The 18794-nt window shown below is 42.4% G+C and overlaps 1 protein-coding gene across 1 annotated transcript in view; it reads left to right on the top strand.

Moving 5' to 3' along the window:
- The first annotated feature begins 3258 nt into the window (after positions 1-3258).
- The window catches only part of EMC2 (ER membrane protein complex subunit 2), a 139168-nt gene continuing 123632 nt past the window's right edge, over positions 3259-18794 (top strand). The window contains exons 1-2 of the mRNA XM_089664454.1: positions 3259-3387; positions 8909-8956. Of these exons, the coding sequence (XP_089520580.1) occupies positions 8917-8956 (40 nt within the window). The 5' untranslated portion in view covers positions 3259-3387; positions 8909-8916. The remainder of the gene's footprint in view (positions 3388-8908; positions 8957-18794) is intronic.

Genomic DNA, 18794 nt, shown 5'->3' with positions numbered 1-18794 from the left:
GTTCCTTCGGAGTCTATATATATCCAGGTCCATGCCACTCTCTTTGGAACTCGCATTGCGCATTTTGACCTGTCCATATTTCCTCCAAATATGGACGGATCAAAATGCGCAATGCATTTGTCTGGTAAGAGACAGAATTTTTTGAGTGTTCGTGACGGTGGATCCCTTATATCTCCTTGACCAGATTGAAGTATATATGACGTTATTGATGTCCCTATGAAGAGGGGCTTATTTCATCCTCATTATATATAAATTGGACTTTTATTTCCATTTTTTAGTTATTTTAATGCGCCGCACTCCTGTTATTTACGTTTTATGTATTGTTGCCTGCAATGCTGAGGTGGCTGCTTATCCTTTTTCATTGATTTATTATATATTATAGCGCAGAATTGTTTAGATATATTTTTTTCTATATACAGTCATCACTTCCCATCCCTAGGACCTACCCATACGTCCTAGGGAACAAATGGTTATACCAGGATCATGCAGAAAAGGACAAAACAGGGCGCATTCTCCTTGTGCATTACCGTGATAGTAAGGAATTTATTATAAAAATACAAATGCATACTCACAAGCCAAAAAGGACATAAAAAGAGACAAGGAGTCAAAGATGCTAGTCATGGGCAACATAGGTCCTTGGGTAAAGTTCTAATGCAGTTTAGGAGTCAAACAATCTATTGCTCTGGGGAAGGGAGTTCGACTCCCAAAACGCGTTAGAACTTTACCCGAGGACCTATGTGCTCGGACACACTGCTCTGGATGGCTGTGCACAGCACAGCCATCCAGAGCAGTGTGATTACAGTGAATCACACACATCCTGCCCCCCCTAGTAAAACACTCCCAGCACACAGTTAACCCTTTGATCGACCTCATGTTAACCCATTCCTGCCCAGAGCCATTAGTACAGTGTCAGTGCTTTTTTTTTTTTTTTTTTAGCACTGATCACTGTATTGGTGTCACTGGGGATGTCCGTGACACCAAGTCAGTTCCCCCCAGTGTCAGAATGTCTGTCGCAGTCCTGCTACAAGTTGCTGATCCTGACGAAGTCACCAATGACGATACGCGTAGGGAGGAGCAAGAACACGTGACGTCAGCACGCACTGGAACATGGCGGCCATTTTGTTGGTTTGAAACATACCATTCGTATCTATGGTGACATGCTGTTTTTTCTCTATTTTAATGTACGTTTTATACTACGCTTTGAGGCAATAAATCTTTCTGGAAATACTACACTATGAGGATTTTTCTGTTTTTGAATGGAATTGTCCTCTATGAGGATAATTCATTTTTTACAGGTTCACTTTTCAGTCCAATTTCTGAAGTTCAAATTTGGAGTTTTATCAGTGTCCTGACCACAGCTTGCCTTTGGAATCAGTTTAACGTGTGTTTATCCTTCTACAACTGGGGTCCAGTTTTGTTCCTTCAGAGCCATAAAGTGTCCAGGTCCACACGCTACTTTTGGAATTTGCACTGTGAATTTTGACCCGTCCATATTTGGGGGTCATTTTGGTCTGGTAAAGGCAGAATTTTTTGGGTGTTGGTGGATCCCCTTTATCTCCTTGACCAGATTGAAGCATCTATGATATTATTGATGTTCCTATGGAGAGGGGCTTATTTCATCTTTATCATATATGAATTGGACTTCTATTTGATCTACTTATTTGCTATAGTTAGCAAGTTTTAGCGCTGTACTCTTATGTTTTTATATGTCGCTGATCGCCGCCATTACTAGTAAAAATGAAAAAAAAAAATCCCAGTATATATACCGCCATTTGTAGACGCTATAACTTTCAGGTAAACCAATTAATTTACATGTATTGCGATTTTTTTTAGCAAAGACATGTCGCAGAATACATTTTGGCCTAAATTTGAGTTTTAATTTTTTTTTTACTGGACATGTTTAACTCCCACCCCGCCATATAAGGTAATGACAGGCGCAAGGCGGTTCTCTTGTTCTGGGAGCTCGAGAGAGGAGAGCAGGTCATCGGTTTTACTCAGAGGGGACATGTGCCCTGATGATCAGTGTAGCCCCAGCAGTGCCACCTGTCAGTGTCCATCAGTGCCAGCTGTCAGTGCTCATCCATGCCACCTGTCAGTGCCCATCAGTGCCTACCAGTGCACATCAATGCCACATATCAGTGCCCATCTGAGCTGCTTTTCAGTGCCACCCATCAGAGCTGCCAATCAGTGCCAGTCAGTGCCTCCTATCAGTGTCCATCAGTGCAGCCTATCAGTGCCCATCACTGCAGCCTCGTTAATGCACATCAGTGAAGGAAAAAAATCACTTATTTACAAAATTGTATAACAAAAACTAAGAAAAAACATTTTTTCAACATTTTCAGTGGTTTTTGGTTTGTTTAGCAAACAATAAAAAACCCAGAGGTGATTAAATACCACCAAAAGAAAGCTCTGTCTAAAACAAATGATAAAAATGTCATATGGGTGCAGTGTTGCATGACTGCGCAATTGTCATTCAAAGTGTGACAGTGGCTTGGACAGGAAGGGGGTATAAGTGCCCTGTAAGCTAGTGGTTAATAGCAAAAAGTCAAAAATATTGTTTTTTTTCTCAAGATTGTCAGGCTTTATTTTTATAGCGCAAAAAATGCACAGGTGATCAAATACCACTGAAAGAAAGCTCAATTCGTGGGGAAAAAAAGGGCATAAATTTCATTTGGGTGCAGCGTTGCATGACCGCACAATTGTCAGTGAAAGTAACGCACAATAATGGCCTGGTCAGGAAGGGGGAAGCCAAGGGGTTAAACTAATACTTCTATGGACATGGTCCCGTTTCGCGTCAAACACCTCAGCCCCTTAGAAAGAATGGTCTCATTGCCGATCAGCGGGGGATTTGAAAACAGCGGTCACGTGACCAGACATAACAGCTTTCCATCCGTGAAACCAGCGATAACAAGGGCCTGAATAGTCCGGTAACGGTCGGCTGGCATTTCTCAAGGGCAACACCGGGCAAAACCTTCACTTTTTAGTTCTAAGCAGTTTCGTGCAGAAAAGCCCTCTTGTGAATCATGTCGTGCTAATTGCAGGGTGCTCGGACCGGGGACTGGCTGCATGGCGGGACACGGAGGGGCTTTCACTTTCAATACGTTTTTACCGGCTGCAGACCTCACTGGCAGCTCTGTATACAGCCGCTCGTATGTAGCGTCCTATACTGGTCCATAGGGCTAGTGCCCGCCCCTGCCCACTCCCCGAACTGTACTCACTCCCCGAACTGTAATCACATAGCCTCCGCCCCCGCCCCCAGCGACGCAGCACGCACGGACGACAGGACGTGGGTCAGCGTGCAGGTTACGTTGCACGTCACGTCCCGGCTTGTTCAGCTCCAGTCATTGGGTTGCAGGGAGATCGGTGATCCCGGGGGTGAGGGAGCAGGTGAGGAAAGGGACTGGTACCGGGGGTGTCAGGAGCCGGAGGGGGCACGGACACAGTTGTACACACTGCTCTGTCAGTGTTATAGAGATCTGTGATGTCAGTCTATCCCAAAGAGCCATGGTGTCCCCATATGTTCATATGGCATCCTGTGTCACTGAGTGTGTTAGATTGTAAGCTCCGAAGATCAGGGCCCTCCCACCCCCTTGTTTTCAGGTGTACTCCCCCCTTTATGTTGTAAAGCCCTGTTACTGTATAATAACAATAATAATCTGCTGTGTATGGCTCAGTTTATGTCACCCATTACACTCCATCGGTTGCAGCTGATGTCAGACATTGTAATATCGAGTTGCACAGAGCGATACAGACCCTGTGACCCGCAACGTCCTGTCCTGGTGACAACCCTGTGTCAGGTTATGGAGGGGGGTCACTGGGACAGGAAGTGAGAGGGGGTCTTCCACCCAGAACTAAGGCATATATCCTTCCCTGATCTTTCCAAAACAAACATAAAAATAAATCTTCATGTGATTTTTTTTTTTTTTTTTTTAAAGGTGCGTTTTTCCTGCCGTTGCAAATGTTTGGGTTTGGGTGTAGAAAGAATGGCAGTCAAATATGCATTTTGCAGGGAATGCCCTCCGATTTGGAATTGTGGGCAGCATAGTTGAGATTCCAAATTGCCAGGTGGGAATAGGACCTTACTTAGGAGGGAGGTGCTCTGTAGTCCAAAGAAATGTATCAGGAATTGTAATAAAATGGTTTTATGGGAGCCATACACACAGTGTTGGCACTGCTACAGAACACCATTCCTCTCCTCATCTTCATAGGAGAGAGGTACTCTGTAGTACAGAAGAAACAAACTGGCAAGGCTAATATTCTTCTGGGAGCCATGTATACTTCGAGAAATATTCACTTTCTGTTCCAGGTGATCTCTCCAATTAGGAATAATTGACCTGTAGTCAGCAACCCAGTCAATGGATCGGTCTCACGTGGGGACGTGGATTCTGTTCAATCATCGGGGTACACATTTTAGGTTATCAATTGCACCTCTGTTTCTACCTTTTTAACCACCTCCCGTCCGGCCATTGTATATAAACGGCCGGATGGTGGCAGTGCAGGGTCGGGTGGGCGTTTATAAACGGCCTCCCGGCCCCCGCTTGTGTGCGCTCCCTGGGAGCGCGCAGCACCACGATCCTCCGGACCCAGTGAAACACCGATCATCGGACGGGGACCTCTGTACGAGGTCCCGATCATGTGATCACTGATTGGCCAATCAGTGATCACATGCAAAGTAATAAGCAAGATATCACTTCTGACATCATTGCTTACTACGTGTGAAATCTGTGAATGATCAGAGGTCACGTGGTACAAGGCTATTCACAACAGCCTTGTACCATGTGACAAGCTGTGACCAATCACAGCTCACTCAGTAATTCTCAATGGCTGCAAGAATGCAGACAGATAGAAATGATTGCTTTTACATCCTATATGGATGTAAAAGCAATCAGTGTAAAAAAAAACAAATAATATAAAAATGTAAAAAGAAGTTAAAAATTATAATTTTTGGTTATAAACTAATTTGGCTTATTTTTTTTTTTACTAAAAAGGTAATGGAATACATTTTGTCCAAGATTAATGATGAAATATTATTTATTTGCAAAATTTTATAAGAAAAACACTTTTTTTCAAACTTTTTGGACATTTTCATTTACATAGCAAAAAAAATAAAAATTATTTAAAATTTATTTTGGTGAATAAATGCCACCAAAATAAAGCTTTATCTGTCTCAATAAAATGGTAAAAAATTCATATGGGTACAGTGTTGCATGACTGCGCAATTGTCATTCAAAGCGTGATAGCGCTGAAAGCTGAAAATTGCCCTGGTCAGGAAAGGGGTAAAAGTGTCCGGACAGGAAGTGGTTAATCTCATATTCTGATCAGTCGTTTGATCGTTTTGATGGACTCACACATCGGTCAGATAATAAAATTGAAATGTTTGATTACCATTAAAAAAGAAGTTTGGGATTTGTTTTTTTTTTTAAATCATACTTACCTGTGGTGGATGTTGCATCTGTCCCTGTCAGCTCTAAGGGTGAGACCTTGGTGATCATATGACCGCTGAGTTCTTGCAGCCGCTCTGAGCTTAGTGTGGTGAGTGTCAGTCACCGCTGTCTGCTCTAAACCCCCTGCCCCACCTGCTCACTGGAGTTCTGGGTTGGGGAGGGAGCGGGTGGCTCATGTTGAGCCAGGTGCCACTCCAGACTCTGGGGTGGATCACAACTTTAAAGTCAGGATCTTTCTCCAGACTGGATCAGCTGAGTGATGTCAGCTAAAAACAGGCTTCGGCCCACTGTCAGCTGAATACGGGGCACAGGAGTGCAGAACGAACTGCACACGTGTGATCCACAGGAGAAGTGAAGCCAAAAGAGCTTAGGCTGTACTTCTCTGAACAAACCCCTGACATCTAAAGACTGCCAAGCTGTAATGGATTACATTTTTGTTTTTGGGCCTATAAAGACTTTCATTGCTACATATTGCGGTACACCCTGCTTTGTTCAATTAAAAGTGTTGCATGTTTTTTTTTCTCCTACGATCCCGGTATCAGTTCAGTAATATCGGGGTTGGAGGATGGAACCACAGCACACAGCAGGGGCACAGACATCCATCACTGCTGTCCAGTAGAATAGAATGACAGATGCTACAGCACTGGAATGGTTGGAGTTGTGGGACACCAAAGAGGGGAATATGATGTCTTTTCTATTGCAGGGATCTTACTTAAAGTGTATCTACCCCCTTCTATCCTTTACAGCCAAGAAAGCTGCCATCTTGGCCTCTGTTTGATCTGCAGTTCCCATGTTGCTGCACATATGATCAGTTATGACACAAGCCATTTGGTGGCTTGACAGTTTGGTGGAGAGCACAAACAACTGTGACGGCATGCCTTGAATTTAACTTTTAGAAACTGTTAAATTGATAGGTTTAGTGTCTCTTTAAAGTGTATATAAACTCTAAGAACAGATCTCTGATATTGGCTCCCTTTTGGTCTGTTAATCTGTTCTTACCAAGGAACCGCACATTGGGAACAGCCTTTCCAGCGCACTCTCAGCACAGTGACTAAGCTGTCATGGAAAGCCCCCAATTATTGGTTATGATAGGAAGCTTCTGATCATGTGAATGCTGTGCCAATTTGTGGCCACACAATCAGAAATGTGTAAAAAAAAAAAAAAAAAAAAAAAAATGCAGCGCTATAAAACTAGTTAACCACCTCCCGCCTGCCATATAGTAATATGACGGACGCAAGGTGGTTCTCTCGTTCTGGGAGGACGTCGTATGACGTCCTTCCATTCTCACCGTGCATGCGCGGCTCAGGGAGCACGCAGCGTCCCTCGAACACAGCGGATCACCGATCACGGAAAGAGCCGAAGATGTCGGCTCGGTCATGTGATCAGCTGTGTCCAATCATAGCTGATCACATGTAAACAGGGAAATGCCAGTTATCGGCATTTCTCTCCTCTCGAGCTGTCACGCTGACAGCTCGAGAGGAGAGCCGGTAATCGGCTTTCCACGGAGGGGATATGTACACTGATCATCAGCGTGCCCTGATGATCAGTGTAGCCCCAGCAGTGCCACCTGTCAGTCTCCATCAGTGCCTCGTGTCAGTGCCACATCAATGCCACATATCAGTGCCTACCAGTGCATATCAATGCCACATCAGTGCCCATCTGAGCTGCCAATCAGTGCACATCAGTGCCGCCAATCAGTGCCATATATCAGTGCCCATCAGTGATGCCTGTCAATGCTCATCAGTGCCACCTACCAGTGCCTCCTCCGTGTCCATCAGTGCAGCCTATCAGTGTCCATCACTGCAGCCTCAGCACATGTCAATGAAGGAGAAAAACCACTTATTTACAAAATTTTATAACAAAAACTAAGAAAAAACTTTTTTTTCAAAATTTTCAGTGGTTTTTGGTTTGTTTAAGAAAAAATAAAAAACCCAGAGGTGATTAAATACCACCAAAATAAAGCTCTATCTGTCACAAAAAAATGATAAAAATTTCATATGGGTACAGTGTTGCATGACCTCGCAATTGTCACTCAAAGTGCGACACCGCTGAAAGCTGAAAATTGGCCTGGGCAGGAAGGGGGTATAAGTGCCCTGTAGGCTTGTGGTTAAAATAATATAAGCATAGTGAAATTGCAGAAAGCAATAAAGTGCATCAAAAGAACACATTTCAATGTCCATATGTGAAAACAAGATAATCAGAACACACTACTCATGAGTTAAAAAAAAAAAAAAAAATTCTTAGTGAATATCAGTCCAGACAGTGCAAAAACCTTGAGCAGAGAGTAATGGAACCTTCAAAAAAAGTTCTTCCAATCAGAAGAGAGAAGATAGAATCCACCAAACACCATGGTGTGTGTAGATGAACCTTACCAACTAATGACGCCGCGCCGGAAGTACGTCACACCGGAAGATACGTCACCACGCTGTACCGTCTACACGTATCTGTACCGTTTCTTCTGCTGTGACGTACTTCCGGCGCGGCGCCATTTTTGAACACCCTGTATTCATTTCATTACACCCACACATGGGTAATGCCTGTTGACATCTACTGAAATGTGAGTGCAATTCGTTTTTTAGCTATTCTAGTTTTAAATAAAGCAGTTTTACACTATGGAGGATTTGTTCTTCTGTTTATGGGGCTGTTGAATTGAGCTGTATCCAAGTATCCATCTGCCTGCCTGTCCATTGACCCAGAGGGGTTTCTAGTCCAATACATCTAAGGGTCCCTGTCAACCCTGACATCAGACCATCAGGAGTACCCATACAGGAAGGATCCAGGAGAGATCTGCAAGGCTCTGTGGCCCCTAGGGGTCGCTGAGTGGAGGTGCGAGTCCATTGCAGCCATTTTTTTAGGAGCACCTACGGGTGGGTCACGGTTGTTTGCATGATCCAGAAGACTAAAGCACTGCAGCTGTGTTTGTGTGTTTCACACTCATTGGACTTTGCTATATTTTTGTTTATCGTTTGATGAGCACTTCAGTTGTTGTTATCCCTCTACAGGGATTCACGCATTCATAGGTTGGCGTCCCACCTGTGGGGACTAAGGGTCGCTTGTCCATTGATCCCTCACTGGGATTGGGTCACTACATGTTAGTCACTTATTAGGTCTGTTTTTGACCTTGATTTGGTTTGGAGCACTTAGTGTCACCCATTTGCATATTATTTGTATCATTTATTACTTTTTGGTATTGAGCGCTACACCATTGTTTTTTACTCATAACCTCCTGAATGAGGTTTTTTTTTTTTTCTTTAGAAATTGTTGAATCCGTACTATTTGAACAGTGTTTAACAGGATAGATGCAACCTTGGATGTGTAACATTAGTTTGGTGATGCAGACTTGGCCTCACAATGTATTGGGAGATAGATATAATCAGATTTGTTGCTATGATAAATGTGGCCTGATCAAAATTGTGTGTTATGTTAAGATTTGTGAAATTTATTTACTTTTTTGTATTTTGCAGACTAGACAATGGCAAAGGTTTCCGACATGTTCGACGTGACCTGGGAAGGTAAATTGTTATTCCTTATACCAGTGCACTGCAGTAAAATGTCTCGATGTTCATATAGTTTTGGGTGTTTGTCAAGAACAGCTACCCAGCCTGTTTATACAGATGCTTTTTAGGTGCACAAGTTACATTTGAATATCAGGAAAATAGATACACAAAACCTTCTTTTTTTTTTTTTTTTTCTTCCAGTTTTGGCTACAGTAGGTTTTTCTGTTGTGTTTCTGATTTGCGGAATCATTCTATTTGTCCTGGTGTCCACTGTCGTTCTCTCTATTTGTCCTGGTGTCCACTGTCGTTCTCTCTATTTGTCCTGGTGTCCACTGTCGTTCTCTCTATTTGTCCTGGTGTCCACTGTCGTTCTCTCTATTTGTCCTGGTGTCCACTGTCGTTCTCTCTATTTGTCCTGGTGTCCACTGTCGTTCTCTCTATTTGTCCTGGTGTCCACTGTCCCCTAGACAGAAAGTGATGGGAATTTCAAACAATTAAAGTTATTACTAGAACAAGAGGCGTAGATACATTTTATCTAGGGGCCTGCTGTTTCAATAACAACTGTTAAGCTGACCATAGATGACTCATTTTTTGGCTGATCGACAAAAATCAAGCAGATTCCCCCATCCACATAAGCAGAGTAGATGAAGGAATCTTCCACTCTATGCCATTGTATTCTGGCAGCTGGGGCTCTTTTTCTACTTGAATACACTGATCAGTGGCTGCAGCTGCTGACCAACAAAAGTTCTGGAATATTCCAGTTTGATGGAAGATCGAATTCTGTCGAGTAGGAACAGCCATACATTGATCACAATTTGTCCAGTCCCTACTGAACCAGCTGAATTTGGATCCATCTGTGGCCAGCTTTAGAGAAGGGAATCTCTGTCACTTTGTGTAGTTTTTTTCTGACTTCCAGTTGCATCTCTGGGGCAGGATTGAAGGGAAATATCCCAATAGGACACTGATGGCAAAAAACAAAAAACGGACAAGGGTTTTAACTCTTCCCTGCTTTATCTAGAACTGAAAAAAAGTTTTAAAGTTTTGCCCATGCATACTGTAAAAGACATAGGCAGCTATTTTACTTGTCATAGGATTTACAATTCCCTGCCACACAGGATAAGTTGGGTCCTTGACCTCTACCGCACAAGAGGTAGAGCAATGGTTTAAAACACACCCCCTGCTTGCTGGTTTGGCCAAAGGGCAGCAGTACGTGAATGATGATGTCCCTGTGCTCACTCTGCTCTCTTCTGCTGTAAGCATGTTTATCAGGAAATGCACACTACAGCAGAGCTTGATTTGCTTCTAGTGCATCCCCTCTCACTCTCCCAGTCTTGTTGTTATACAAGGGATTACGAAAGGCTGACAAGAAGACTTTCAAATACTTAAAATTTTTGCATTTCATAAACTTTCAATAAATAAACTTAAGCATTATGCTGCCATTTATCATGGTTTTTAGCTGTTTTTTACTTGGAAATGCTTATAAACACCATTTTGTTTGTGTTGTCCTCTTCAAGCAGAGGAAGATCAGTGAACATCCATTCACCAATCCTGCCTCTGTGTTGTGATTCCGGGAGCCCTCTGTCCTGAGGACTTCAGGTTTCACCGCTGTCAGATTCTGGCCAGCTGCAGCCAGGAACCGAACATGGACAGAATGAGGACTGTTAGTACTGGGTTTACCCAAAAGCATTGCAGGGGAGACATCAGGGGTCTTGAATAACCCTGATGTCTATACAAAGAGGGCCTATCAAGTTTCATGTACTGTCACATAGGGGCTTGTCCACCACCTTAAGATAATAATAAAGTTAAATGGAAAAAAATGTATTCAAATAAAACAAAATAACTCTAATTATAAAGTTAATCCTGGGGCAGAAGCCTTTGGGAAAATTCTGAATGATTATCATCCTGAAGAAATTGAACACCTTTCTGGAGTACATAATATTCAGGATGGATCCATATACACGATCTATATACACGATGCGCAAAGCCCTCCAAAAGGAAGAGTTCATTGACTTTGAACTTACAGGATGCATGCTTACAAGTCCCAAGTTTCTTGGTAATGGTGGAACAGGGGACTTTTCATTAGCATTTCCATTCCTTGCTGAGGTGACATTCTTCTCTCTGCACGATAGAAGAAAAAGATCTTTGAAGATCTCCAGAAAGTCCCGACTACTTTGAACAATCTTGGATAACTAATCAACAAAGAAAAGTAATTCTTTGTTCCAGGCCAGAGTTGTCTTGCAGTACTAGTGGTTCAAAAGAATATTCTACCAAAAGGAATAAAAAAATCACCAAATTTCTGTTGGTAACCCAACAAATTGCCTTGGCATTAGTGACTACCCTAAAAGAAATTGAGACTCTTGGGTCTTATGACTTCTTCGATCCTGGCACTAACGTGGGCTCATCTGCATCAAGAGCTCTACATACATTGTTGTTACCAACATGGGATCAGAAATATTAGTTGGGGTCTTGGGTGCTTTTTCCTCTAGAAGTTCACCAGGTGTTAAGATGGTGGTGGATAAATCCATTAAATCTGGCAGACCCAGATAATGACAGATGGCAGCCCATATCCAAAGTAATCAAGCCCAGGGTGCCTGATCTCAGGAACTGATTCGGGTCTCTTCCAAGCTAAGAGAATTGACAGCAGTGAGAGCACTGTCACCCTACACATATTTACCAAAAATGCTGCCATGATGGCGTACTTAAGTCACCAAGGGGGGCCCAGATATGTCATTGTTTCAGGTTGCTCAGGGGATTTTATTCTAGGCTGATGAGAATGTCTTCTCCATTTCATCAGTCCACACAGGTGGAACACAAATCTCATAGCACACTTCCTCAGTCAATGGACAGTTTGCCACAGCAACTGGGAGTTGAATCAAGAAGTATTTCTTCAGATTGCCAGAAAGTGGGGAATTCCTGCTATAGATCTGTTTGCCAAAAAAAACAAAAAAGTGAAATACATCTTTTGGCTAGTGAAGAAAAAGCACTTATGGGAAATAGAAGCCTTGTCCGAAAAACTGTGATTTCGACCCAGCTAGGCACTTCCACTTTTGCAGATTTTTCAAATTCATGGAAACGAAGTTCAAATGCCAACTTATATTGGTTACACCTTGGTGGTCAAGAAGAACCTGGTTTTTGGACCTGCAGAGGATCTCAATCAAGTCTCCCTGGCTCCTTCCAGTCTGACCATATCTTCTGTTACAGGGACCATTTGTTATCCTAGACCAGAATTTTTTCAGTTAATAGTGTAGATCTTGAATGGAAGATACTAAAAGAAAAAGGTTTCTCAGAGAGGGTGAGTAATACTTTCCTCACAATATTAGTAAACATATATGTAATAGTGTGCAAGATATCTTCTCTGCATTAAGGTAAAAAATATTTTAATAGAAACTTTCCCCTGATTCCCCCCCCCCCCCCCAATACCTGAACCCGATCTCCATCCAGCGCTGTGCACGTCTGCAGCAGCTCCTTTCCCCTCACCAGGCTCTCACAGGCTTGGCTGAGACTGCTCTCAGGAGCCATTGGATTCTGCTGCTTTCAGTTAAAACCTGTCACCGGGAAGTGGGGTGGAGCTGGGCTGTGTGCCTGAATAGGTGCCAATGGGGGACCACAGAAGAGGTTGATCTGGGATGCTCTGTGCAAAGGTAAGTTTGACATGTTTATTATTTTATTAAAAAAAAAAAAGTAAAGTTTTACAATCACGTTAAAGCAGAGTGCCATCCAAAAAGAAAAGTTCCGCTTTAAGGACTGGTCCCCCGCTCCATTAAGGATTGGCACCTTTGGAGAGCGGGGGAAATTGACAGGTACCCGCTCCCACTTCCACTGCGATCGGATCGGACTCCTGAAGAACTGGCTGAGTAAGCCCTGTCTTCTTCCCCCTTTTGGGTGAGGTTTTGAAAGGGTATGTTCCAGGGCGTCTGGGACCACTTGGAGTCCTGAGGCTTGCTACCTAGTAGGCACCTGCCTCCCAAGCCTTGGTTTCATGTCACTTCTGGTGCTTTTGATTGCACTGGAACTGAGATGGTATGGGGATTCGCCATCTTGAATGGAGGGACAGGATGACCACTCCAGTCAAGTCCACATGGTTGTTTCTGTCCACACAATAAGCTTTTCTGCACTGAATGTAGTTTAGAATGATGTATCGGGAATAGTGCTTTCTTTGTGCACTTTGTAACATCTGCTTGTTTATCATCTGTTTTATGGCATAGTGTCAGTATGCAGTCTAGTAACAGGTGATCTGTATTAAGCTTTCGATGTAAATATCACAACAAAGTCTTGTGTATTAAAGAAAAAAAACTTGGAGTCTTTAACTATATTTGAAAGGCCCACAGAAAAAAATGATATATTTTCCACAAAAGAGATGGAATATTCCCGACCAGATAAAACAAGAGGAGAGCCAGGTTAAATAAGTGATCTGAAACGGCAGCATCCAAAAGGAAGTCTGGGAGCACTAAATTTTCTATGTGGAACATCATTTCTTTTTTTTTTTTTTTCCTCCGGTATTTCCGATTGAAAGAAAATACAGTTTTAGCTAAGCTTTTAATGCCGTCTTAAGTACTGGCTGCAATTAGACATGTTTTTCTTGACTTAAGTGCTGTTTTACAGTTAATTTGAGAAACTCATCTACTTTTAAAATAAAATTGTAGGGAATTGATAACCGCAGTTTGCCGTACAGTCTGTTTGTTTTGCTAGGAGAAATAAAAGTACCGTAGTGAGCCCATAATCCACTCCTACACACCACTTCACGCATTGCATTTGGTTGCATAGGTCACATCAGGTAACAAGTAGAAAGCACAATGCCTTCAGAAGTAAAAATCATGGCTAATTCAGTTTATCACATACCATTCCATGGCCACTGACAATCTGCAGACTGATTGCTGCTGGTCTTCAGTCACTTCTAAATAATTTGTAGTAATAAATTATACGTTTTTTTTTTTAAGTTATATTTCTAAGTGGGCTTTTCAGTATCTTTACAAGTCTGCCTTAAATTTAACAATACTGAACAATAGTATTATTTTTTCAGAAAAGCTGAACCTTTTATCATTAAAGTAACATTAAACCTTTTTTTTTTTTTTTTTTTATTTTAAAATAACAAACATGGTATACTTATCTGCTCTGTGTAGTGGTTTTGCACAGAGCAGCCCCAATCCTCCTCTTCTGGGGTCCCCCGCCGGCACTCCAGGCCCTCCCTGCTCAGAGGGTGCCCCCTTGGAAAGCCACTTTCCATGGGGGCACCCGTATGCAGCAGTTTTTTTAAATGCAATTTTTTGGGAAAAATTACAGAGTGGAGCAGTTGCTTTATATTTTTTTATTATTTCATTATTTTGTTTACATATTTTTTACATTGTTTCTTTAATTTTAATTTTTAGCAGCTTTATTACCATCACAAGGGATGAACAACATCCCTTTTGATAGCATGGGCCATGACAAGTCCTATTTACTGAGATCTCTCCTTGGCCCTTAAAGGGATAGTCCATCTTTACCAAAAAACTGCCTATGCAGATAAGGGGTGTCTGTAGATAAAATCAAACTGTGTGTCTCTGACTAAAGTTTAATAATACCCTCGCTATAGGTGTAGGCCATTTATGTACCTCATGAAGCCTGACTGAAATACTCCCAAGATGTTGCTAAGTACTTCCTGGACGTTGCTAAGTGAGGCCTTGTCATTACTACTCACTTCCTCCATCACAGGAGTGAGCTCTCAGATGCTGAAACAGGGGAGAGAAAGAGTCTGAATCAGAGAAAAAGCTCACTCCTGTGATGGTGGCGGTGCGCAGTAATAATAACTAGGCCTCACTTAGCTTCCTGGGAGTATTCCAGTCAGGTTTCATGAGGTAGGTAAATAGCCTACCCCTGCAGCAAGGACATTATTCAGCTTTAGTCAGACACACAGTTTGTTTTTTTCCACAGACGCCCCTTGCCTGCATAGGCAGTTCTTTGATGAAGGTTATCTATCCCTTTAAATGCATCTGATCAAACTGAGATCGGTGTGATCAAATCCTTTCACAGACCATTAATGGCCTGTTTACATCAGACCTAAACTGGAAGTGACAAAATAATTGTCACGTTTGTTTTTTTTTAGACCATAGAGATGTGCAGGAAGTTCTGGTCCTTAAAAGTCTCTATGGTAATCTGGTGGAACTGCCAGTTTCCACTCCCTTCCGCCTCATATGAAAGCGATCCAGTGGCTGTTTAGCTACGTAGATCACTTTTACTTTGTAGAGCATCACTGGTTGAACACACAGATACCATGGTCATGACTGCAGCTGCAGCCATGGCCCCTGTAGCCATGGCCCCTGTATAACTACTGCTACCTGATTGCGTATTGATATGTCCTAAGGGCAGCAAATGGTTTAAAGGCTGTCTTTGAACTCCAGTCCAGTAATTTTGCATGAGCTGAGATAATGTCATTTGTATGCTACAGGCAGGAAGAACCATTTCCTCAGTCTCCTCTCCCTTCAGTGATTATTATTATTATTATACAGGATTTATATAGCGCCAACAGTTTGCTCAGTGCTTTACAATATAAGTGATCTGGTTCGGATATTTGTGAACACACTCGAGAACTGCACAGGCACCTTAATTTACATGATTGTGCCATATCTGTTCTACAATCTCAGGCTAGGAAGCAGGTGATGACCCTGAAAGCTTGGAACAAAGATGAAGGCACTACCATGGGTGTACTGTGATCACTGTGAGAGGTATTAAAGCGATTCTAAAGGTTAATTTTTTTTTTTGTAAAATAACAAACATGTGCAGTGCAGTTTTTTTGCACAGAGGAGCCCAGATACTCCTCTTCTCGGGTCCCCCGCAGGCTCACTTGGCTCCTCCTGTCTGTCGGTTGCCCCCACAGCAAGCAGCTTTCCATTGGGGCACCCGCTGCTCTGTGTTTCCATTCACACATGGAGCCGCGGCCTTGCCCCTCCCCTCCTCTCCTCATTGGCTGACTGGCTGCGATTGAGCGCAGCAGGAGTCAATGGCTCCCACTTGCTGTCTCAGCCAATGAGGAGGCAGAGACTCAGGGCAGCTGAGGCTGTCATTCACATGGATTGTGATGAGGCTTAGGTAAGTATTGAGGGGGCTGGGGGAGCTGCTGCACACAGAAGGTTTTTTTACCTTCATACATAGAATGCATGAAGGTAAAAAAAACTTTCAGCCTTTACAACCACTTTAAATAACTGAAAGCATTGCACATACACAGGTCTTCTCTTTTTAGCTGCAGGAAGAAAGTATGTGAAACTTCAGGGATGGGCAACACTAGTGCCCTCAACCCTGTGTGAGCTTGGAATACTGGAAAATGAATAGATATGTCCCCCGCACATCAGAATAGTACATATAGCAATAAAGGAGAGTGGGCGCTAAATATCCTTCCTTGGGGTCTCTCCTAAGGAACAGGTTGAACCCTGAAACCTTGTATACAGGTACCTGGTTTACTTTCCAGCGTTGCCTGTGGGTGCCACTTGCAACTCATTTTTCCACTATACCATATTTGTTTGTGTACATATGTGATGTTGTACCTAATTTGTACCTTTCTGGCACTTCGTATGCCTTTTGAAGTCTCATACTGAAAACTGATGCCTTTTCTCTTCACTAAAATAAATGGAAAAACTGTATAATAACTCGCCTTTCAATTGTTGGCTCCCCACTGCCATTATTTTGCTGCATGCAGTTTGCCATTAATCTCAATAGAAATACCTATTTTTTCCAAAGCGGTCATATGAACGCAAAGCTCTGGTGAATGTGTCTTAATGGCAGGTGGTAGTTAACTCTTTAAGGACCGGAAATGCCATAGAGCTGTAGACATTGGTGTGATGACATCACTGCTCTAAGGATTCTGCACCATGGTTAGCCTTGCACAGGCAGACACATTTGCTGGAGCTTTGTAGTCACACAACCACTTTGGAAAAGATTAAAAAAAAAAAGGATTTACTTTAATTTCATACAAACTGTATGCAGCAAACATGGATGGAACATTTGAAATGTTGGTTATTAGATGGCCTTCCTTTCTTCTAATGTGCATGATAATTTTGAGTGTGCTGGTCCTGTGTCTCCTGTTTTATTGAGCTTTGATCAAAATACTGAGCTGTTATAGCAGCTGAACAGATTGGTAGGGGAGCAAAGGAAAGGTGATCATGCATTTGAGGTGAAGGGACATATAAGTGGTTGTAAACCTCAGACATTAAATATGAACAAAGCATAGCCCTCTATAGTGTGTACTTGTCTCAATTAAGAGCACTAAGTGTGATTTCTGTCTGCTGCTTCACTTCCTTTACTATCAGCATGAGTCACTGCTGACAAGTTTTCTCCAGCAGAGTGACAGCCTCAGTTCTGTTCCTGTGAGCTGTGTGGAGGAGGGTGTGTCTATTCCCTCTTGTGGGGCACCGAAATTAAAATTCTGGTGCTGAAACCGAAAACAAAAATTCAAAATGCACTTGGCCGAAACCGAAATGTGCAGTTTTTAAAAATGAATGTATATTTTTTGGAAAAAATTTACTGTTTAAAAAAACCCCAATATATTCACCAATTTTTTTGCAAAATATGAAAGAGGATCTTACTGCGAGTAAATAGATAAAATTGCGCATGCTCGTGGAATGGCGTGAAACTGTGATACTTAAAAATCTCCGTGGGTGATGCTTTAAAAACGTCTACAAGTTAGCAGTGTAAAGTTACAGAGGAGGTCTAGTGTGAGAATTATTGCTCTTGCTCTGACTTTCGTGGCGATACCTCACGTGTGTGCTTTGAACACCGTTTACATGTGTGGGCATGGCCTATGTATGCGTTCACCACTGTGTGCGAGCACAGGGGGCCGGGAGCACTTTAATCTTTTTTTTTTTATTTTTTTTTGCACTGTCCCTTTAAAAAAAATTTTAATCAGTTTTATTTTTATCACAGGGAATGTATGCATCCCTTGTGATAGAAATAATTAGTGACAGGTCCTCTTTATGGAGAGATATGAGGTCAATAAGACCCCACATCTCTCCTCTGCAATGTAAAGCATTAGATAAAAAAAAAGCATTGATCTAGTGCTTAAAAAAAAAAAAAAAAAAAAAAATGACCGTAATGGGAAGTGACTCATCGAGATGAGTGGCGGCCATCTTTCCTTCAATAATCTCTATGCCCAGCACCGGGATCAATGGTTTCTCAGGTAAGGCTGAGAACTGGCAGGTGTCGGTGAGGGGCAGGGTTTTTTCAGCACCTGTATAGTGCTTCATTGTCATTTCGGCCACCGGCCGAAAGTGGTGTTTTCAGCCAAAACGTTTCGGCCACCGAAATTCCGATGAATCTCTAATTCCCTCCAATCAGCTCTTAGAGCTCTCCTTATTGAGCTCTGCAGAGTGTAATTTCAGCTCTCCGCCCCCTGATTTCTGAACTCTGAACAAGATTTATAAATTTTGTACTTTGAATGGATGTAAAGAACAGAATACTGCAGATAAACAGGTACAACTTATGTAGGAGGATTTCTTTCATCTTTGTGTAACTTCTGAGGCCAGTCACTTCACTGGGTATAAGTAACGGTTTACAACCACTTTTTAAAGCAAATCTGTTAGAAGCTCTGACTTCCTCAGTTATTAGGCTTTCTGCTGCTACTTGTTCTTGTTTTACAGCGTGCATACTAGCAGATAAATCTAAGATTGTAAAAGTATTCTACAGAATAATGGACCTCCTAAAATAACTGAAAAGCATACAAGTGTGTGGCTTCAAATTCTGTGATCGGTTTAATAATGCTCAATCCGAAGATCTCTTGCTTCTTTGACTACACCACTCATCTCTGCCTTATAGAGTAGTGTCCCGGGGAGGGGTGGGGGGGATGTCATCCTAATAAATCGAATTATTGTAACTAGATAAAATGTTCCTG

The sequence above is a fragment of the Staurois parvus genome, unplaced genomic scaffold (genome assembly GCF_062004578.1).
Source record: "Staurois parvus isolate SC_StPar_1 unplaced genomic scaffold, SC_StPar_1.0 ptg000047l, whole genome shotgun sequence".
NCBI classification, from domain to species: Eukaryota; Metazoa; Chordata; class Amphibia; order Anura; family Ranidae; genus Staurois; species Staurois parvus.
The sequence above is the reverse complement of the archived record's forward strand: the minus strand, read 5'-3'. Positions and strand labels throughout refer to the sequence as shown.